This window comes from Lagopus muta, chromosome 3, assembly GCF_023343835.1.
Source record: "Lagopus muta isolate bLagMut1 chromosome 3, bLagMut1 primary, whole genome shotgun sequence".
Taxonomy (NCBI): Eukaryota; Metazoa; Chordata; class Aves; order Galliformes; family Phasianidae; genus Lagopus; species Lagopus muta.
The window spans coordinates 34,038,012-34,059,719 of NC_064435.1; the positions used below are offsets into that span (position 1 = coordinate 34,038,012).

General features: G+C 43.0%; 1 protein-coding gene across 1 annotated transcript; it reads left to right on the plus strand.

The window, feature by feature from the left end:
- Positions 1 to 3,680: 3,680 nt before the first annotated feature.
- VCPIP1 (valosin containing protein interacting protein 1) lies at positions 3,681 to 20,226 on the plus strand. The gene is made up of 3 exons (XM_048939578.1): positions 3,681 to 6,552; positions 12,173 to 12,259; positions 14,908 to 20,226. The coding sequence occupies exons 1-3, from the start codon at positions 3,858 to 3,860 to the stop codon at positions 15,774 to 15,776; spliced, it is 3,651 nt and encodes a 1,216-aa protein (XP_048795535.1). The 5' UTR covers positions 3,681 to 3,857; the 3' UTR covers positions 15,777 to 20,226.
- Positions 20,227 to 21,708: the final 1,482 nt, after the last annotated feature.

The window sequence follows — 21,708 nt, forward strand, 5'->3', positions numbered from 1 at the left end:
TAATAGCAAATACTAGTAAGCAATGACGAAGTGTCTACTTGCCATTTGTGAAGAAATGGATTGCTCCAGAGGCTGCTGATGTTATGGAAAAGCTCTTAGACATCCCCTCAAAACGTGGGCTGAGTCACAACAGGACTGTCACTTTCTGACACCTGCTGGATGATCTTCATTCTCCGTGGCTCCCATACAGCTTCACAGTGGACAGAAGCTTCCCTATTTGCATCTGCATTCCTGTATCTCACGAAGGGAAGGCTATGGAGTGAGTGAGCACAGACTGCTGATGCATTCCCAGGCACAAGGCACATGGCAGGATTATGCAGCTTGCGATGCTGCTACCCTACTGTCATGCACATAAATAAGAGTTAGTAGCAAGAAAGAATGAAAATCTGTCTCATAAATTTTACCATCTCTTCAAGCCTGTCACAGATTTTGAAAGATCAGAAAACAGATTATACTGTGGAATATATATCTTTACACCCAAATATATATTTTCTGTGCTTGACAAATTATTGTAACTGAGAAGGAATGAACACGCTCAGCTCCACCGACTTGGCTGGAAGGTGGAAGTGCTCAGTCTGTCACAGGGCCAGGCCTGGAGACATCTTTTATCTTAAAGCCTGTGACAAAGCACACAAACAGAGTATTTCTGTATGCATTAATCATCTACTTATAATTTAAATGTCTGTTGCATAAATTACTTTTAATGGACTAATAAAAGCGAAACCCACTGTTTGCACTGGGAAGTGCAAGCAAAATACATTTTTATTATTTCTATGCTGTCTAATTTTAAAACAGAATAACCAAGCCCCTGGGATGTTCATCAGTTGTTCGATTTGTAGCACTGAGCTAACAGAGGAGGAAAACAGGAGGAAAGAAACCCTAATCATTCTTGTCCTTTTATTTGTGCAGTTGGGTAGCTTTGGTACTTGGCAATGCTGTCAAGTATGGCAAACTTAGCAAGGTGCTGTCTTGTCTTCCAGAATGTCCACTTTTGTTTTCCTTTATTAAAAGATAAATCCCTTTCAGGAATGGTTATGAGAGAACTTAAAAGCCCAAAGTAACCCCTCTTGAGATCACTACATGGATGTGCTGCCAGCTGCAGTAATTAGGCTGGAAATTCTGAGCACTTTTTCCTCTGACTTTTGTCAGAAACTTTAAATAGAATAAAATAGCTCAGTTGGAAGAGATCTACAAAGAGTGAAATGGCCTGACCGTTTCAGAGCTAACCAGAAGTTAAAGCATATTATTAAGGGCATTGTTCAAATGTCTCTTCAACACTGACAAGCATGGGGTGTCAGCACCTCTCTAGGAATCCTGTTCCACTGTTTGACCACCCTCAAGTAAAGAAATGATTCCTAACACCCGGTTTGACATTCTTCTGGCACAGCTCTGTGCATTCCCACACTGCCATCAGTTCCCAGAAGCAGAGCCCAGCATTTCCCTCTGCTTCTCCCTTCAGGGAGAAGCAGAGAGCAGTGAGGCCTTCTCTGCTCCAGCTTGCACAACACAGTGCCATCAGTCTCCCCTCACAGGACATGCTTTCAGCACTGTTAGCTGCTTTGTTGCCCTCCTCTGGATGCTTTCAAGGACATCTTCGTTGTACTGGAGAAACCAGAACTGCATGCAGTATTCCAGGTCAGGCCACACCGATGCTAAATAAAGCAGGACAGTCACCTCTTTCGGCCGGCTGGCTATCCTGTGCTTAATGGACCCCAAAATGTGGTTTTCCCTCACAGCTGCCAGATCATGCTGCTGGTTCACACTGAGCAGCTGTCACCAACACCCCAGGTCCCTTTCTGCTTTCTTACCAGTTGTCTCCCAGCCTGTGCACTGCCATTTCAGATGGCTACTGCAGATAAGGGCTGCACCAGTCATGCTCCCTCATTATCAGCGAGGTGACATCAGCAGTAGGGATCACTGGTGCTAATGCCTCACCCTGAGGCCTCCCATGTATTGCCTGTGTGCTATCAGCAGCCAGCAGCTGAGCCACACCTCTGCTGTGTCCTCTGCTCACCCCTGGGGCAGAGCATGGCCTACTTGTGGGGACAGCAAGCCCCACTGGGGTGAGGGAGCCCCAGCAGCTCCAGAGCAAAAAGTGTGATGAGTGCCACCCCATCAGGCCTGGCTCTGCTGCCTCATGCAACCCAGGTGCAAGGCAGTGTCTGCCTGCCATTGTTTCACAGGATTTGGCTGAGGGGACAGGCAGCTCCAGAGATGCTTTTTGGAAACCTCCTCAGCTGGAAAGCCCTTGGGACTCACCCCCTACATTGGGTTTACGTGGCAAGATTTTGGTCATGGTGGGGCTGCATGGGTAGCCTCTGTGAGCAGAGCCCAGCACTGCCCCACATCAGATCACAGCCACCTCCAGCTGCTCCAGAAGGCACCTACCACTGCCAGAGCTGAGCCATGAGTGACGTTGGGTGTGCTCTGGGAGAGCAGATTTAAGGAAGGGAAACACTGTTGGGCAACAGCAGCTGGGAGAAATGGGAGAGAAACAGCCCTGCAGCCATCAAGGTCAGTGCAGGAGGGCAGGAGATGGTCCAGGCATAGAACAGAAGTTCCCTGCAGCCCAGGAGAAGCCCATAGTGGAGAAGGCTGTCCCCCTGCAGCCCACGGACATGCAGAGCAGCGCTCCACTGCAAGCCATTGAAGAGCCCAGGGGGCAGCAGTAGATGCAGCTGAAGGATCCACAACCAGTGCAGAGCCTCAGCAGGAGCTGTGGGGCCTTTTGCTGCAACAGTGCATGCCTGAAGGCTGGGCCCACGGCACAAACCCATGTTGGAGAGGTGCTGGGAGAGCTGCAGTCTGTGGGAAGCCCATGGGGGAATCAGCTGGGGAAGGATGGCATCTCATGGGAGGCACCGACATGGAGCAGGGGCAGAGAGCGGCAGTGGAGGAGCGGCTGTCCCTGTTTTCCCGTGCTGCTCAGAGGTAGAACAGGGTGGAAGAGAAGGAAGGTGGTTTTAGTTTGCTTTTGGTTCTCACTACTGCACTCTGTTAGTCATAGGTAATCAATTGCATTGCTCTCCTATGCCGTGCGTTCAGCCCATGACAATAAGCAGTGAGCGATCTCAACCCACGAGCCCTTTCTCACAGTACGTTCTCCCCCCGTTCCTATGAGGGCAGTGACCGCAGCGCAGCGGAGCTGAGCTGCTCAGGACGTGACACGACCACAGCGCTGCCCACGGCGGTGAGCGAGGGCCGTGTCCAACCGCGCCGCCCGCCCCTCGCCGTCAGCCCGCACCTGCTGGAGCCGGGGAGGCCGGCGCAGAGGGGAGGTGACGCGTGGCCGTCACCCCGATCCCGGCACGTAGCCCGGAAGCGCAACGACCGCCTGCAAAACCGCCGACTCGCGCTCTTTTCGACGCCGACCTCCGCGGCCCACCCGGGACGGACTACCCTTCCCAGAAGCCCCGCGGGGCGGTGCAGCGGGCTCGGCTCGCTCCGCCCCGCGCTCGCCCCGTCCCTCCGCGCTGCACGACGGTCCTTATAGTCCGCGCTCCGTCCGCGCTGCGGGTCGCGGTGCCGGGAAAGACTACAGCTCCCAACGGCCGCGCGGCGCCGCGCCTGCGCCGCCGGCCTGGAAGTGAGAGAGGCCGTTGCGTTACGGGCAACGGCCGAGGCGGCGGAGCGGCGGCGAGCGGCGGTGCCGGCGGCTTCCGCGTCGGCTTCCGCGTCGGCTTCCGCGTCGGCGGGCGGGGCGGCGGCGGCGGCGGCGGGAGGGCGCTCAGTGGATGGGGCGCTGCGGCCGGCGGCGGTTCCGGCATCCGTCAGACGCCGGCCGGCGGCCGGGGAGGAGGGGATGAGCCCGTGAGGCGGAGGAGCGCGGGTGGGGCGAGCCCGGCCGGAGCGGAGCGATGTCCCAGCCCCGGCAGCAGCCGCCGCCGCCGCCGTCTCCTCAGCAGCAGCCGCAGCCGCCGCCTCCGGCCGCCGCCAAGAAGCGGGAGCGGCGCATCTTCTCGGGCACCTGCCCCGACCCCAAATGCCAGGCGCGGCTGTTCTTCCCGGCCCACGGGCCGCAGGGCGCCGGCAGCATCGAGTGCACGGACTGCGGGCAGCGGCACGAGCAGCGGCAGCTGCTGGCGGTGGAGGAGGTGACGGACCCCGACCTGGTGCTGCACAACCTGCTGCGGAACGCGCTGCTGGGCGTCAGCGGCGCCGGGCCGCCCCGCAGGAACACCGAGCTCGTCAAGGTGCTGGGCCTCTCCAACTACCACTGCAAGCTGCTGGCCCCCATCCTGGCCCGCTACGGCATGGACAAGCAGACGGGCAAGGCCAAGCTCCTCACGGAGATGAACCAGGGAGACATCTTCGACTGCTCCCTGCTGGGGGACCGCGCCTTCCTCATCGAGCCGGAGCACGTCGAGACCGTCGGCTACGGCAAGGACCGCTCCGGCAGCCTCATCTACCTGCATGACACTCTGGAAGACATCAAGAAGGCCAACAACAGCCAGGAGTGCCTCATTCCCGTCCACGTGGATGGAGACGGCCACTGTCTGGTCCATGCGGTCTCACGGGCGCTCGTGGGCAGGGAACTGTTCTGGCACGCTCTGCGAGAGAACTTGAAGAAGCATTTTGAGGAGAACCTGAGTCACTACAAGGCGCTCTTCCACGATTTTATCGACGTGGCTGAGTGGGAGGACATCATCAATGAGTGCGACCCGTTGTTTGTTCCTCCGGAAGGTGTGCCCATGGGCCTTAGGAATATTCACATCTTTGGCCTGGCCAACGTGCTTCATCGGCCTATCATCCTGTTAGACTCACTGAGCGGAATGCGAAGCTCTGGAGACTATTCAGCAACATTCCTCCCTGGTCTGGTACCCCTAGAAAAATGTATGGGAAAAGATGGCATGTTGAACAAGCCGATTTGCATCGCCTGGAGTAGTTCAGGACGTAACCATTATATTCCTCTGGTTGGAATAAAAGGTGCTGCTTTACCTAAACTGCCTAGAAAGCTCCTGCCTAAAGCCTGGGGAGTTCCACAAGATCTCATCAAAAAATACATCAAGTTAGAGGAGGACGGTGGTTGTGTTATCGGAGGAGACAGAAGCTTGCAAGATAAGTATTTGATGAGGCTGGTTGCTGCAATGGAGGAGGTTTTCATGAGTAAACACGGTATTCACCCCAGTCTTGTAGCTGATGTGCATCAGTACTTCTACAGAAGGACTGGGGTAATAGGAGTCCAGCCTGAAGAAGTCACGGCAGCTGCCAAAAAAGCAGTGATGGACAACCGCCTTCACAGGTGCCTGATGTGTGGAGCCCTTTCAGAACATCATGTGCCTCCAGAGTGGTTGGCTCCAGGGGGAAAATTGTATAATCTGGCAAAAAATACCCACGGTCAGCTGCGGCCTGACAAAAATTACAGCTTTCCCCTGAACAATTTGGTGTGTTCTTACAGCCCTGCAAAGGATGTGCTGGTACCAGACTACAGCCTGAGTAGTTTGACTACGTGTAACTGGTGTCACAGTAACTTAGTGCGTCGTGTCCGAGAAGACGGCTCTGTTTCGTATTTGGATGGAGACAGAACTAACACTAGGTCTACGGGTGGCAAGTGTGGCTGTGGATTCAAGCACTACTGGGAAGGTAAAGAGTATGATAACCTCCCCGAAGCGTTTCCCATTACTCTTGAGTGGAGTGGAAGAGTGGTGAGAGAGACGGTCTACTGGTTTCAGTACGAAAGTGACACCTCTTTGAACAGCAACGTGTATGATGTTGCCATGAAGCTTGTCACCAAACACTTCCCTGGTGAGTTTGGTAGTGAGATTCTTGTTCAGAAAGTTGTCAACACGATATTGCATCAAACTGCCAAAAAGAACCCTGATGATTATACCCCTGTAAATATTGACGGTGCTCATGCCCAAAGAGCTGGGGAGGTACAGCAAGGACAAGAGTTAGAATCACAACTTCCAACCAAAATTATTTTGACTGGACAGAAGACAAAAACTTTGCACAAGGAGGAGTTAAATATGAGCAAAACTGAAAGAACTATTCAGCAGAACATTGCAGACCAGGCCTCTGTGATGCAGAAACGGAAAAGTGAAAAAGTAAAACATGAGCACAAAGGGCAACCGAGAACTGTGTCTCCAGGGGCTGTTCGTGAGGGGCCATCATCTGCACCTGCTACGCCAACAAAAACCCCGTATTCGCCAACATCTACAAAGGAAAAGAAAATCCGAATAACAACGAATGATGGGAGGCAGTCCATGCTTACCCTGAAGTGCACTACCACTTTCTTGGAACTACAGGAAAGCATAGCTAGAGAGTTTAATATTCCTCCATATTTGCAATGTATTCGCTATGGCTTTCCTCCTAAAGAGCTTTTGCCTCCCAAAGAAGGCATGGAAAATGAACCTGTGCCTTTGCAGCATGGTGACAGAATTGCCATAGAAATCCTGAAAGGTAAGGAGGAGAGCAGCCAGCCTGCTGCAGCACACTCAGCCCACGCCGTGAAACATGACGATGTGGCAGTGACCAGTAAAATCTCATCGAAGGAGCTGCAGGAGCAAGTTGATAAGGAGATGTACTCTCTGTGTCTTCTAGCAACACTGATGGGTAAGGCTGGCTTCAAGTTGTACTTTAAATTGCTTTTTAAAATAGAAATTACAATTTTACAAAATAGTGTTACATCCATCTCATCTGTAACTATGAACAGAGTAGTGGCTTTATTCCTCTGACTAGAACAACAGTTAACATGCCATCAGTGATTTTTTTTTTTTTTTTTTTTTTTTTAAAGTGTTGTTACTTTTTAAAATGTGTATGTCAGATAGTTGTTCTTTGCTATAAAATCCTCTTGAAACAGTTACTGTTTAGGAGCTGGTGTATTTTCTCTTCTGACTGTCTCTCTACTTGTGATATCTGTTTGTTTTTCCAGGGTCAATAAAGCACACATCTGAGGTGTACCTGTGTGAGCTGCATACTGGCTCTCCTTATACCTCCCTCAGGTTACAGGAAATCAGAGCAGGTGTGAGAGGGGCATGTTGCCTGTCTGCTTGTGGGAAGTTTGAGGACTCAATTCTCACCTTTCTAGGATAAAAAGTTGTAGCATTTCTTCCCTTGGGAGTTGTGTTGATTTCAGCTAATCAATACAACGTTTTCTCTGTAGCTGATGTGCTAATTTTGCATCAAGATCTGGTCTTTTTAAGAAGCTGTGAAATGTATCGTTTAGAACGCAAGCAGAGGAGAAACTGAAAGTAGCTAAATGCATATTTGAATCCCAAATGTAGACATAGGGTAGCAAAGCTATGCTCATAAATTGTCATTCTCATAAATGGCCATTAATCATTCAAAGCAGATGAACTTCTCCTGGTTGCCTATGGTTTTATTTTCCTGTTTGGGCTCAGGAGACTTGGGCCTTCATTTGTGTGCCAGGCTCTCTGGATAACTAAATATTTTAATTTGGTGACTGACAAAAGACAGCTTTTCTTGGCTTTGCTTTTTTTTTTCCTTCCTTCCCAGCATGTATGAGTGTGCTATTTTGAAATGACTTTTCTTTATTAAGTTGAGCAGTCCTTGCTGTTTAGTAACAGGAAGCAGAACAATAATTACCGTTTAGCTGTCTAAACAAGTTGAACGGTAATGTTTGTTGCAGTTGTTTTTGTTTAAGAGTGAGACTTCTCTTCTGCTGGAGGGATTTGGTGTGGCCAAAGCATGTGGTGTTTTAGAAACAAAACCATGGCATAATCATAGAGTGACATGTCAGAAACTCATAATGCAGAACTTTGATTTTTTTTTTTCCAAGCCTGCTTGTTCCCTCCTGTACCTCTGGCAAGAAGGAGCATGCTGAGCCACTTGGCACCTCATCCAATGACGTTTGTGCCACAGTTCCAAAGTGCAGGAGAAGGCTAGGTTGGGTTTCTTGATTTGAAAATGAAACTTAGAGTGTTTTCCCGTTCTTAAGAAATACTCTTGAAAATGTAGCTATTTATTGGCTTACAAAATACTCTGAAGTGCTTTAAAATATCTTAGTGACTTCAGCATGAAGGTGTCTGATTTTTTTTATTATCATTATTATTTTTTTAACATATGCTTATCTATAAAACGTGAGCTGGTCTTGTATTCCAGCATCAGTTTTTGTTTCTGGCTGTCATTGCTGTGGGATTTTGCTTGGGAAACACAGGTTAGAATAGAGTTTACCTCACGCGTCCTTATCCATTTTGTGTTATTAGCACAACTAAAAGTGGCAGCAAACCACTGACCGACTAGTTCTAACAATGTATGCAGTTATTGAGTAAGGTGCTATTTTTATGTAGTCGCTTTTCACATCAGGGCGTCATTTTCCTTCAGCAATACTTGTGGAAAAGATCCAGGCAGCCAACTACTTCCTATTGTGATTTTTCAGATGAGAGACAAGCTTTAAAAACTCCAAGTCATTAACTTTCATGATAGGATTCAGGTGCCAGTTCCTTAGCTGCTGTATTCAGCCTTTCTGGGACAAGAAACCACAGTGTCCCTCAGTTGTGCTTTTGCACAGTTGAACAGTGCTGCAGAGCTTTGAGAGTCAGAGTATCCTGCGTGCTCTTGCTGTAACTTGTATTGTTAAGTGTTCATCTAACGTGGTCAGATGAGAACATGCATTTCTCTGCTATTGAACGAGCTTTGGATCAGACGAACTTCTTCTGTTTTGTTCCTCCCCCGCCCAATGCCCATAGTGAAAGTTTGTATTTGGAGTTCTATGGCTACTCATTCTGGATGTTTAAAAGATATGATTACATACAGAGCCTTCTCTTGTCTGAGTAGATGTTTCTTTCCTATTTTAGTTACTATGATTTTTCTTTTCTGGTCTCAGCTAGCTAACTCATTAAAATTTTAAGCCTCGGTATTTTGTTTTTATGCATATCAGTTGAAAATGAGCTTTGGGAAATCAGATACTGTAATTTCTGAGCTACTTACCATATTAATGCTGACTTTTTTTTTTTTTTAAGCTTTCTCCCCTGTTTTTGTTTAGCTCAAAATATACAATCGTCAAGGAAGTCAGTACAGGAAGTTTAATTCTGCATTAACATAGTAAAAAGATAGTATTTTCAAACTGATGTAATTACACCCATGCAAAACTACCTGGATGTGTGCAAGCCAAATATGAATCTATTTTAGTCAGTTGTTTTTGCATTGATAAATCCATTGGTGCACATGAAATTCAAAGAACCTGGTTTGAATTAAGATTATTGATTGATGCCAGGATTTGCTTGGATTGAAACAGCCCGTTTTAGAGCCAGATGTAGTTCCTTGTAACCTGTGATTACCAGCTGAATTTTTGGTTTGTTCTGCACTCCTGCATGTCTCCTCTGCTGTGCAAAGCGATGGTCTCGGCCATGGACTGGCAGAGGTTAGCGGGCACCTGCTCCTCAAAGCGGTGCATGGAGCACGCTTGTGGGTAGAATATTCTTTGTTTGTTGCCACTCCTCATGTTGTGGGGTTGAACTCTGGTCTGAGGGAGTGTGTGCTGTGGTGATAATAGCGTGGAGAACATCGTCTCTGATAAATGCAGCATCTGCAGGGAGTTTGTAATCTAAATGATCTCCCAACTGAACTTGTGGCCTGTAAGCATCTTGCACTGTAGACAAAACCAAAACAAACAGTGAAACCCAAATGGGAGCAAAAATGTGTAGACCTCAAACACAGTCCAGTTCAATCTTACCCAGTAGTTACTCAAGTCTGGGAAAGTCCAGTTGCAATTGCTTTGGTTATTTTTGGTGTTCCAATCTCTAGCAAAACAGTGTAGGTTTTTTGTGTTTCTTTCGGTGGCTGATGCTTTTGTTTCTTGAGCCCTTCTCCCTGTACTTTCCAGCATGTAGTCCTTGTTAGTGTTGCATCAAAGGCTGTCTAAACAATGGTGCTTCTCTGGTGCAAGGCTTGAAAAAGCTGGCCTGCAGCACACGGATATCGTTTCTTCTTGGAAAATGTCTCTAATTTATAAAAGTGGGCCTTTACTAAAAGCCTAGTGGGGGTCTTGCAGGATCCCTGCAATAAAAATGAATTGCTAAACGCAGCAGAACAGGAGTCTGCAAATGGAGTCAGCTATTGTGGCTGCTGGCTGTGGCTTCTCCAAGCTAAGGCAGACTGAAAACTGTTTTACTGCTTATCAGTGTAGTGGTTGTTTTGGTTTCTGCGTACAGTATTTAAACTGACGGAGGACTTCAGGTTGCTGCTGCTTGAGGGGAAAGCAAAGGGCCACAGCTGTGATAGTGTGGAGCCACTGCATAGAGAGATGTCTGTTTCCAAATGTAATTGAGAACAAGGATGCAGGATAGCAGTGAGCCTCTTTTGAAATGGCAGAAAATAGGAAAATGTATTCTCATCGGTGAGTTCCCTCCCTCTGTGTGTGAAAAAGAGGGAAACTGTGGCAGTTGTGAGGAGGGCAAGAGACTGCTTCCTTGAGCTGTCTTTAGTGAGGTCAGTGAGAGCTTAGGAGGAGCTTTGAATTTGTGAGTGAATCCAGAGATGGGGGTTGTCAGGATAAGGTCAAAAGATAAGACACTCTCCTTAGTAGGTCAGGGAAGTAAGGAAGTAGCAGGTGCTCTCACTGGGAAGTGGACGTCTGACCGGATCAGTCTTAGCTGGTGAATCTCTGAGCTTGATGTGTGAAAGAATGGAATGAAATGGCATGTAATGCTTTAATGGAAAACGTTTATGATGAAGCAGATTGTGTAGGGCTCTTTTGTATATGATATCTAAAGGGAAAGCAGGAAGGTGTGCTGTCCTTTTTCATAGAGAACGGGGTCTTGAATAAGGCCTGGAGTGGAGAGGAGAGTGGCAGAAGTGTTCTGCTGGGGAACACAGCGAGCAGGGAGCATACAGGAGGCCCTGCCTGGCAGGGAAGGGAGCTTGGGAAGTTGAGCAATGATGTAAAGGTCTCTGTAGCACAGGGCAGCACATAGTGCTGCTGCTGTGGTGGTCACCTGGCCTCTTACCTGAAGTGGTAGCTAGCACAGTAGCTGCGGATACCTTGTGGGATGTGCAGTGAACAAAAGGGAAGAAAGCATTCATTCAGTATATTCAGCACGTGTAAGCTATAGCTTCTACCTTAACAAGCAAAAAAATTTGGATGGATGATATTTTGCATCCCCATGCCTTCCTACCATATCTATGTATCTATATTCCATGTAGTAACTACATTCACTGATTTTAGTTGGTTATTTACATTCCCCTATTTTAATAGAAAACTGAGACAAATGGTTATTGAGAACTTAATGCCTACAAAAGGATGTAATTTGTATTTCAAGTATCTCAATACTTTCCCAGGAGGTTTGATATGAAGTAAGGAAAAGCCTTTTTGAATGAATGAATATCCTTTAATTTTTCTGCCTCAGGAGGATGGAACTTGCTAGCATTTGCACTACTTTGTCACTACACCATGTGTTGCCTCTGCAAGGCAGGTGAATGGTTAGCAAAATGAGCATAGGTTAAAGTGCAGCTCTTACCTCATTTATTGGGTGCTCTGTCAGGTCACTGCTGTTGTCATCATAGTCAAATTGCTCAGTTCTTTACATCCCTTACAATATTCTAGTGATTTTTTTTTTTAATTTTATTTTATTCTTGTTCATTTTTTTTTAATAAACTTCCAGCAACGTTTAAAGTTACCACGTTTCAATGCCATTTCTGGCATCTTTGAAAACTGCAAGTTCTGTGGGGCTGGTGGGTCCCCAGAATTGCTGTTTCATTTGTATGTGCCCAGAAGAGCACAGCGTGGCCACAGCTCCTACCTGGCTGCCTGCATGGAGATCAGTGCTGCAGCTGCAGGGTGAAGCCTGTACATCAGCTATGTAATGGAGACGTGGCTTTGGGAAAGGTGTAGGGGTGTACAACTGACATACAAGGATATGTATTTGAATTTTGGGAGAGTCTTAGTGATTTTCTAGCATGAGAAATAGGATAGGAGGGGAATGGAGACTTGAGTTTACAGCTTGGCAAAGAACCAGGCGCTGCAGCTTGGATCAAATCAAATTTGGAACCTTTGTACTAGAACCTAAGAGGTTTGTCTGCAGACTGTGCTTTTCTTGAAAGCTGCCCAGGTGTCCTGGGTTCCCATTGTATAAGTTGCAATAACAATTCAAATTCTTAATAGCATTGACGAGTGAGGATTCAGCTTTTACTCAAGCAGTTATGTTTTCCAGCCATTGCCTATAAACTTAAAATGAGAGCATTTAATTCTAATGATTGCGTTTGACTTTTACAGGAGAAGATGTCTGGTCTTATGCAAAGGGCCTTCCTCAATTGTTTCAGCAGGGTGGAGTATTCTACAGCATAATGAAGAAAACCACAGGTATTTTTTTGTTTTTGTTTTTCTCCTTTTGTTTGTCTGTTTTCAAACCTTTAACACCGTAAGTTGTTGTTTATTGTCATGGTACATCTTTCCTTTTTGTAATATTAAGACTTTTGTAATAATAAGACTCCTTGTACACTGCCTTGTACGACTGAGGAATCAGATTATGGCTGGTTCATTCAACTTATCTTGCAAATAACCATGCATCTCCATTTAAAGTTACTGACTCGGATGAACAACATCAGCAAGTCAACTGGAAAGATAGAAAAACAAGAAAAAGCCATGGCCTGTTCCTATTATGCATTTAAACACTTGCTGAACAGGGAGTTCATCTTTTTAGTCTGCTTCTTATTAGGTATTTTATACAGGGTTAGTGTGTGTGTTTGAAGTGGTTGGTTAAGTTTGTTTTTTGTATTCTTGAGATTGTTGTCCAAAAGGAAAGCTACCCCTGCACTTGTGTAGATAAATATCTCATTTTGGGCTGTATGTGGAATAATGTAGCAAACAATTGAAGTATTTAATATGTTAGATTTGAGATGGCTGTAAAAGTGCTACCTACAAAGAGTAACATCTGATTCTTTACAAAGCATTTAGTATTGAGTTCTTTCCTTCATTTGAAGTTTATTTTCTTGTTGAAGTCTTTGCAATTGTAGCTTAGCTCTTTTGGTTTCATCTGTTATAAAGCTTCTTTTGCTGCTTTCTTACTGCCACTAAGCAGTTTTATCAACTGAACCTTGGTTATTTCTGGAAACAGGTGTTTTATCACATCATTTCTGTTACATTTGCAATAATTAAATGTGTCATGTACTCACTGCATGCTGCATCTCACTGAATTACTAGTCTGAGAAATAAAATGGACCTGCAGGTGTCTTAGAGCAAATCTGCTTTGTTTTAGTTCTCTTCCTATTACTAAGCTTGTGCAGTAAAGGTTTTATTTTTGTGGCAAGCAATTTAGCTTAAACGATGCCCAATTCTGGACTGATTAATAACTAGCTGGATCTGAAAGCCTGAAACAAATGCCAGAGATGTTAACCCAGCTTGTCATTAACTCACAGAAAATACCTGGCTTAAAAGTTATTTTTGCCACCTGACTTGTAAGAAGTAAGGCCGTGGGAGGTGATGTGCTGTGTTCGAATGTTATTGCATTTCTGTTTGTTCAGGTATCTTGTGCTGCTGACACTTTGGTAGGGAGAACCATGATTTCAGCATTAAGATACTGGCATGATTTTAGCATTTTATAAACTACTTAATTTCCATGTCAAACAACGAACTGTGCAACTTTTTTTTCCACATCAAGAAGCTCCTTACATGTTTGGGATGTTTTGTTTAATGCAGTGATGCAACTGTTATACTGAATTTTTGGAGCAATGCTGTCCATCCAGCATAGGTATAGTAATTGATTCAAGTTTGATTTAGCAGATACAGTTTGAGAACTCGTTCGGTTTTCAGGGCTGGTCACAGAAGCTCCTACGGGCTTCTTTTGCAAGTGAAGGTTGAGTTGATAAATTAATGTTGTTCAATTTTGTTCTTCAGGCTAACTTAGGTGGTTGGAGTTAAAACTTGCTCTGTACTGTGTTTTGGCTGGTTGGCTATCAGTTCCCATGATATGTAAACACAGGAGCTCTGTCTGAAGTTCTTGAAATAAAGAAAATATCTGTAGATTCCCTGCAGTTGTAGGAATGTGTTAATTGGAAGCCTTGGAGGCAGAACTGGACTGGTCATTTGGGTAATCAGCATAAAAACTGGTAAATTACATTTCATATTATTTGAGTGACCTTTTTATTGATGCTTAGAATATTTGTTTGGACTCCATTTTGGATAACAGAGAAAGGGTTTTGTTGACATCTACTCTGTGTAATTCATGGTGGGTTTTGTTTTTGTTTGTTTGTTTGTTTTTTAGTGATTAAAAAGCTGGAAAACTGATTTTTTTTCTTTGAGACAGCAGTTTCAGAACTGAAATTTTCCTAGTGAACTCTCAATTTTAGCACATCTGTAGAAGTAGAAGTAGAATACTGAAACAAAATAATGTCTCATGTTTGTTTTGTAAAGGTTAATACTTACAATCTCTAAGACTACTGAGCATAGTAAGTTTGAAATGCTTTTTTTTTTAAGCTAGCAGCACTTTCTCTCTGAGAAGACAAGAAATAAAGAATACCGACTTGTTCAGGTTTAATTATAGTTGTACACACCCAAACCCTGCTATTTTAACTGGTACAGAAGGGATCTTAAACAATACTTCTCCAGATTTGAAATGTACTCTCTTTGGATGTTTCCCATTGGTGGGTTTTGGGGTTTTTTGGGGGGGTCAGTAGCGAGCTCTGGGTGGTGATGGTTTTTGGCTTTCCTGGTGTTACTGCAAGCTGATACTGTTTCTTCAGCTTCAGTTGCATTAGACCTGCAGGTCCTGTCAAGTTGGTTATTTTATTCAGTAGTACTGCAATCCTGTCAGTTCATTAGAATCAGCACTGAAAGCAGCACCACTGTGGATGGTGACATCATATGGCTGTAGTTGTTTTTCCCCAACAGCAAAAAGTTTGTTTTCTCTGGTTTGGATGCGATAATTTTAAGTACAGTAATCACTGTGCATTGTGAGCATGCCTTTAAAATATGGCAACATTTTGAGTAACTTTTTTTTTTAATCCTTGTAGGTTTGGTCGATGGCAAGCACTGTACTTTTCCACATCTGCCTGGTAAAAACTTTGTGTACAACGCGGCGGAAGATCGATTAGAGCTGTGTGTGGATGCTGCTGGGCACTTTCCTATCGGTCCTGATGTCGAAGACTTGGTTAAAGAGGCCTTAAGTCAAGTGCGAGCAGAAGCTGCTTCACGAAGCAGGGAAGCAAGTCCATCTCATGGAATGCTGAAGCTGGGTAGTGGTGGAGTAGTGAAAAAGAAATCTGAACAGCTACATAACATAACTGCATTTCAAGGAAAGGGCCATTCGCTAGGAACTGCATCTGGTAGTCAACAACATGATCAAAGAGCCAGGGAAACACCACTTTTAAGAAAGCATAGTACAGAAACAGACTTCAGTCCTGCTAAAATTGAGCCTTCTGTATTCCCAGCTGCTTCTGGTAAGAGCGAGCTGATCCGAATAGCTCCTGGAGTTGTGACAATGAGAGACAGCAGGCAGCTCGACCCTACTTTGATTGAGGCACAGAGAAAAAAGTTGCAGGAAATGGTCTCCTCTATTCAGGCTTCAATGGATAGACACTTGCGGGATCAGAATACAGAGCAGTCAGCAGCAGTTGATGTATCTCAAAGAAAAGTAGAGGCAGTGAGTTCAACTGCTAAAACTGGGAGCTTTCAGGCTGGCTTGCCTGAACCGTTTTCTGCACCGGGTGGTACTGAACACTTGAATATTGAGTCAGCTGGTGATAACATGGTGAATTCTGTGGGAACAACTTTCCCTGCAAGGTCTAAAGCACAAAAGGGAAATTCTGTTGAGGAGCTTGAGGAAATGGATAGTCAAGATGCAGGAATTAGTAATGTAACTGAGCCAATGGATCACTCTTGATAGGTTAAAATCTAATAAGGGTAGAAGAAATTACTGTTCAAATGTAATGTTTATTGGCTGGGCCACACAAAGTGATTAGTTATTAAATCTTGTACGTATGTCAAAAAAATTATATCATCTTATTCAGTGCATGATAAGCAAGTGTGTGATTGGCAATAGCTTTTAATATTACCATACTGCTACCCAGGCTGGCTCTGTTACCTGTAAATTAGTTATTAGGAAATGCACTGAGATGAATATCTGCTGTAATGTGGGTTATTGAAAGTTCTTTGTAATTTTTAATTCCATGTAAGTCTTAAAATTTAAGCCCATGCGAGATTCTTACTGTGCTAGTTGAGGCTACTGGAAAGGCTAAACCAGGCAAAACCAGAAACTTGACAAGGTTAATCCTGTCCCAGGTACTTAATTCCACTCAAGAATACACTATAAACATGAGCTACACATGAAAAGCAACTGAAACTAAACTTGTCTTAAATTTTACAGTTTGACATACACATTTCTTTAATTACATTGTACTGGCACTTCCTCAGATGTAAAAACGTTTTCATTCATACAGCTGTATACACGTGTCAGAAATCTTGGAATAAGTGTAACTGTAGTCAATTCTATTTTCTGCATATGTCAGTTTAAGCAAGTTAAGAAAGTGTATGGTGAAGATAAAGTGAACGTGGGGTGGTTATGCGTGGCTGTCTGAGCCAACACAGCCATGTTGATGCTCTGGTATATTTCCTCCCAAATACTGAGCTGGTTCAAACGTTTTATGACTTTAAATACAGCAGCGGGAGAGAAATTGGCAATTGTAAGAAAAAACAAAAGTTCATTAGCAATTCTGTTTCTCTTAAAAGGCTTCAATTACTAGCATTGGTCAGTAACTGGCAAAAAAAAAAAACCAAACCAAAATAAAACAAGGAAATAACAAAGAACCCAAACAAATAATGGCTGCCCTCTTCAGAGCAAATTAGTGATTTATTGGAAGGAAACGACTCTCTAAAACACATTTTCCTCAAGCATTTGTTAGTAGTTGAGCTTTTGGAAGCTAGCTGTTTACTCAGTGGCAGCAAGGAATGTAACAAGGAATACATGTGTTTCATTGGCTATAAAGACTACCCACCTTGATTGGCTTCAGTTTGGGGTGCAGGTTTCCCTGTGTCTGTAATATTATAGCTGGTATCCACATAAGTAGTGTGTTCATCAGACCTGCAGTGCTAATTTTAAGAAGGAGCCATGATGCTTGCTCCCTAAGGATGGAATGTTTATCTGATATTGCACTTTGCTTCCTATCTTCATAGTCACATTTAAGTGCACTGTTGTTGCTTCTTCTAATGGTAAAATAACATTGAATGAATGAAAGATGTTAATACAGCTTCAGAGGAATTAAGAGCATTTAAGATATTGAAGTCAGTGTTTGTGCACATGTGGGTTTTTACCAGTTCAGAAATGTTTGTATTGTATATGTTTGTATTCAGAAAAGTCCTCGCTTTTTACATTTCTAATCACTTAAACTGTTCTGAGCATTAGTATGCAAAATGCCCCATGAAGATTTATTTTTGTATGTTTTAAAGAAAAAAAAAAAAATTAGCTGATGTGATCCACTTAAAGGATAGGCCCCCCATTTTGTGGAAGTCAATTTGAATTTCTCTCTTGACTACCTGCTTATGCAGAGGGAGTGAATGTGTTACAATGTATAGGTTTAGGTAAAATAGAAGAATCACATTTTCACAAATAAATGCAAAAACTGAAGGCCTCCAATCTGTAAGTTAGTGACTTGGCAACTTGAAATGTATAAAGTAGTCTGGCACACCAGAACCAACCTTGCTGATGCATTGATTAACTGGCAGTGCTTATTCAATGAGAAACAGGATGCACATGCAGCAGCTGGAAGCTTGCCACGACTTCTGAAAACATTTAGTCTCCCATGAATCAGTCTAGCTGTCTGAAGGCTATTTCTGTATATAAAATGTCGAGCAGAGGATTGTGCTTTGTCACAGCTTGAGGTTTAGAAAAGTCTGGCAGTGGAGCGTTCCTGGGAAGGAACTTAAGTGAGGAGGGGCTGAGGGGAAGGAGTCACCTGAATCTTTTGCGTTTTAGAGAAGACTGCTATCACTTTGACACTTTCAACCTTTCCTTTGCAAAAATCTTCCTCAGTTAAAAATAAATGAGCACTGTATATGAGAGAATTTTAATTTTGAAATAAATTGAAATATTTATTGCACATCATCCTTATTCCAAGGAAAGGTGCTTACTTTAATGCCTTTGTGGTAAGGGTGCAGAGCTTTGTGTGCCTTTTACTGTGTAAAGAGGAAGGCTTGGTTTGCTTTTGACACGCTTCCCATTTCAGCAGCAACTCGATATTTTCAATCTTCACTAAATAGAAATAGACACAGATAATAGCTCTGCTTGACTCACACTTACTGTCATCTCTGGGATCCACTAATCTCACATAGATCAGAATTCTCCAGTTCCTAAAACAAAATCGTCTCACAAAGGAATGGTAAAATGGTGTCAAAATTACAACATCTGCTGAAATGAACTCTTTTGGTGTCACGTAGGATTGTGCATTTTTTGGTGCAGTGTTCTTATTTCACCTAGCTTTCTCACGCATTTAAATATTAGTGTTTTTGAGAAAGATGGCTTTTGATACTCTCAAGTAAGGCTAAGCTTCATCTACATGCTGGCAAGATGTGTAATTGTACAGGAGAAGTGAAATAAAGAACACTGAAGTGTAAATTTGAACAGATGTTTCCTTTAATTGCTTCCAGTGGATGCAGTTGTAATTTGAAGTGAATCAGAGTGCCTGCATAAGCACCCACGTGCGTGTTAACTTCCCTGTTAGAGTCAGGAAAACTGGTGGGGCACAAGGGCAGGGAAGGTGTTGACTCACTGTGCGTGTGAAGCCCCCTGTGAACGGAGCTTCTGAAGTGATTTGAAACCTACACCTTTCTCTTAAACAGCAGCAACAAAAAAACATCCAGCCCAACTTCTTGCTGCTGTGTTGCCTCTGAATTTAGGCTGTGGCTCTACGTTTTCTTTGAGCGCTCACCTTGCTTACTTTCTTGTCTAGGGGCCAACCACTTTCTAATACAGCATCTCGTGACAAAGATGATATCAATTACTTGAACATTTTAAAATTTACCTAAATGAGAGTAAAACCTAAACGAGAGACGACTACTGAAAATACAGGCCCAGAACAGCAACCCCACCACCCAGCAACAGCAAAGAAAAAACAAACAAAAACCCAAATGGGAAACCCCAGGAGAACAGATCAGTTTTGGGGGCAAACGCAAGAGTTTTACTACTTAAAACGCCTTAGTTAGTAAGGTTGGTTTATTTATTTTTTTTTTATAGTCCTGTTTCTCTGAGAATTACTTGCATTTCAGCGAAGAGAAAGGAAACAGCAACTTGTTAAATGAAATAACGTGAATACCTTTGGGTTGTCCTCAGTGTTGCGGACATGAAGAAGCAGCATATGTTTGTGGTTACAGTACGCACAATGTGAAGTAGACGTGGTCTCCAAAAGAACACGCCAGCAGCTTCACAAAGGCACAGTGCTGCAAGGCTGTCTGCTAACAGCCCTGTACGTATACAACGGGCAAACTTTCCACAGCAAAATATTTCATTTAAAATCTTTGAAGAAGTAGAACCCATTATCGCTGTCGCGAGGTTAGCAGAGCTCATTGCTGCTTTCTCAGTTTCTTGTGGAAATGTCAGCTAATGAAATTTGGGGTATGCTTGCAGTTGGGAGAGTTATGCTTATGCTGAAATGTAAGGAATCAAAATTGATCATTTTAAGAAGATTCCCCTCTTATCTCTACGTTTGGTTGGCTCCCATTTTAAAGAGAGCAAATTCACCTGCTTTTCTAAAAATAACATGAATTTGATCCCTCCCTTTAAAAAAGAAAAGAAAAAAGAAACAGCCAACAGTAACAAAACAGTGATTTCTTTGTTTTGCTTGTGAATATCGTTTTAACTTCTTAAAATTGAAGAAGCTGCTTATGATCTTTAGAATGCAGGATTCCCTCTGAGCCCTTATGCCTGCGGTTGAGCAATAAAAGGTTGGAGTGAGTGGTATTTTCAGAATTATTTTGTTTAACGGGGATTACTGTTAAGAAACGAAAGAGTGCACTTTCAGGAGGGAATGCTATTTAAAATGTATAAATAAGAATTAATAGTGTATATATTTAGCAAACAAATCTTTTTAAACCGTAGGTGCTTTACGTGTTGACTTAAAAAGAAACTAGCGTAGAAACGATACCATCTTCACAGCACTGGCTGTTATCCAGCTTACTTTGGTTTTGTTTTATTTGTGATTGCTGTACTAATTATATTTGATTTTTTTATTTGTAATGTAACAATAGTGTATTATAACAGTATATAGTGTATTATATTACACTTCACTGTACAGTATTTGGAATTTTCTTTGATTGCTATATTAAAACTGTAAGTTAAAACATTTGCTTTGGCTTTATAAGATGCAACTTTTATCTAGCCTTTCTCACAATAGCCTGTTTAATTAACACTGATTTGGCTACAAAATGAGTGAGTTGTAATTACTTCATCTTCCTCATTCTGTGTATAAATTGTTTTCTACTTGCATTCATGAGCACTGGTACAGAGGCTGAAAAACTGGCACAGACTGGTAAGGTAAGCTTTAGTTATGTTTCTGATTAAAAGAGTTTTTCTGAAAGAATGACTAGAGAAAAGCTTTTTGGATTTCACACTTGCTCTAAATATTTCATTAAACACGTAGGACCTTTGAATTCAAGAGTCTTAAAAGTGGATTTTTATATATTTGAGAGTAAAATCTGAACCTGTTCACAGCTGTCACCAATAAGAAGGTGTAGAAAAATGCTGTACAAATGCTGCCATACTCCTATGGTTTGAAACATTGTTTAAAATACATTTCAAACCAAAATTTAAAAACATGCATTTAGTGTATCCATGTGAATAGTAAAATTTGGAAGAAGCAGGCCTTTCAAAACTTGGCAGTACTTAAGAATAACACATTGACAGCTACTTAAATTATCTCTGTGCTTTTTCATTTCATCTCTTTTTCATCTCTTATGCTATTTAATTTCAAAAATTGGCTGTAATTTTATCTTTTGAGCCTACAAAGAAGTCTTATAATCCATCTGTGAAACTTGTGCTGCTCCTTCCTTTATTTACTGAAAGACCTAAATTCAAAATGAAATAGCATTGAGATGTTCTTTAAAGCGATGGATTTAAATGTACTAAGCTAATTATGATTGTGTGTTGTATCATGAAAAATTGGTAATTATCCTTTAAAAGATTTGTATTTTGAAGGCTTAAATGCCTACTGCAAAACTAGACAGTTATTCATCTATTTTTAATGCAGAATTTATAATCTAAACTCAAACCGTATTGTATGAAGCAATCAAGAATATTTTAAATGTTTTCATTTTTCTTTTATTAATTTTGTTTATCAGTATATGTCTTTGTTAGATTACAGCTATTCTTTTTTTTCTCCTCCTCCTTCAGCCTCCCATATTTATACAGCAAATCTAATATAAAAATCTAGCTGCAAAACTTCATCTTCTTGCCAGAACAAGACCCTCACAACTGATTTTTTTCCATAGGATCAGGATGAGAATTAATCTTGGATGTTCATCAGCAGGTGTAGAGTGTCATGGAAGGTGTTCTGGGTACCATGAAGAATCATTTCAAACATATTTTGACTGAAAAAGTTGATACAAACTATTGCCTTGCCTGATGTGGAGTCTTTTTTTTTTAAGGCTGGAATATATTTCGGCTTCTACTGACCTGTGATGTTTTGAATATTTAATTTTTAATGATAGGTGAAGAAAAGTAATAACACTTGAATCCATAACAGACGTGGTGACTTTATGGAAACCTGGCAGTCAGAGCTGGTATTTGAATTAAACAGATAGCTCAGAAAGTAATGCCTCCTAGAATC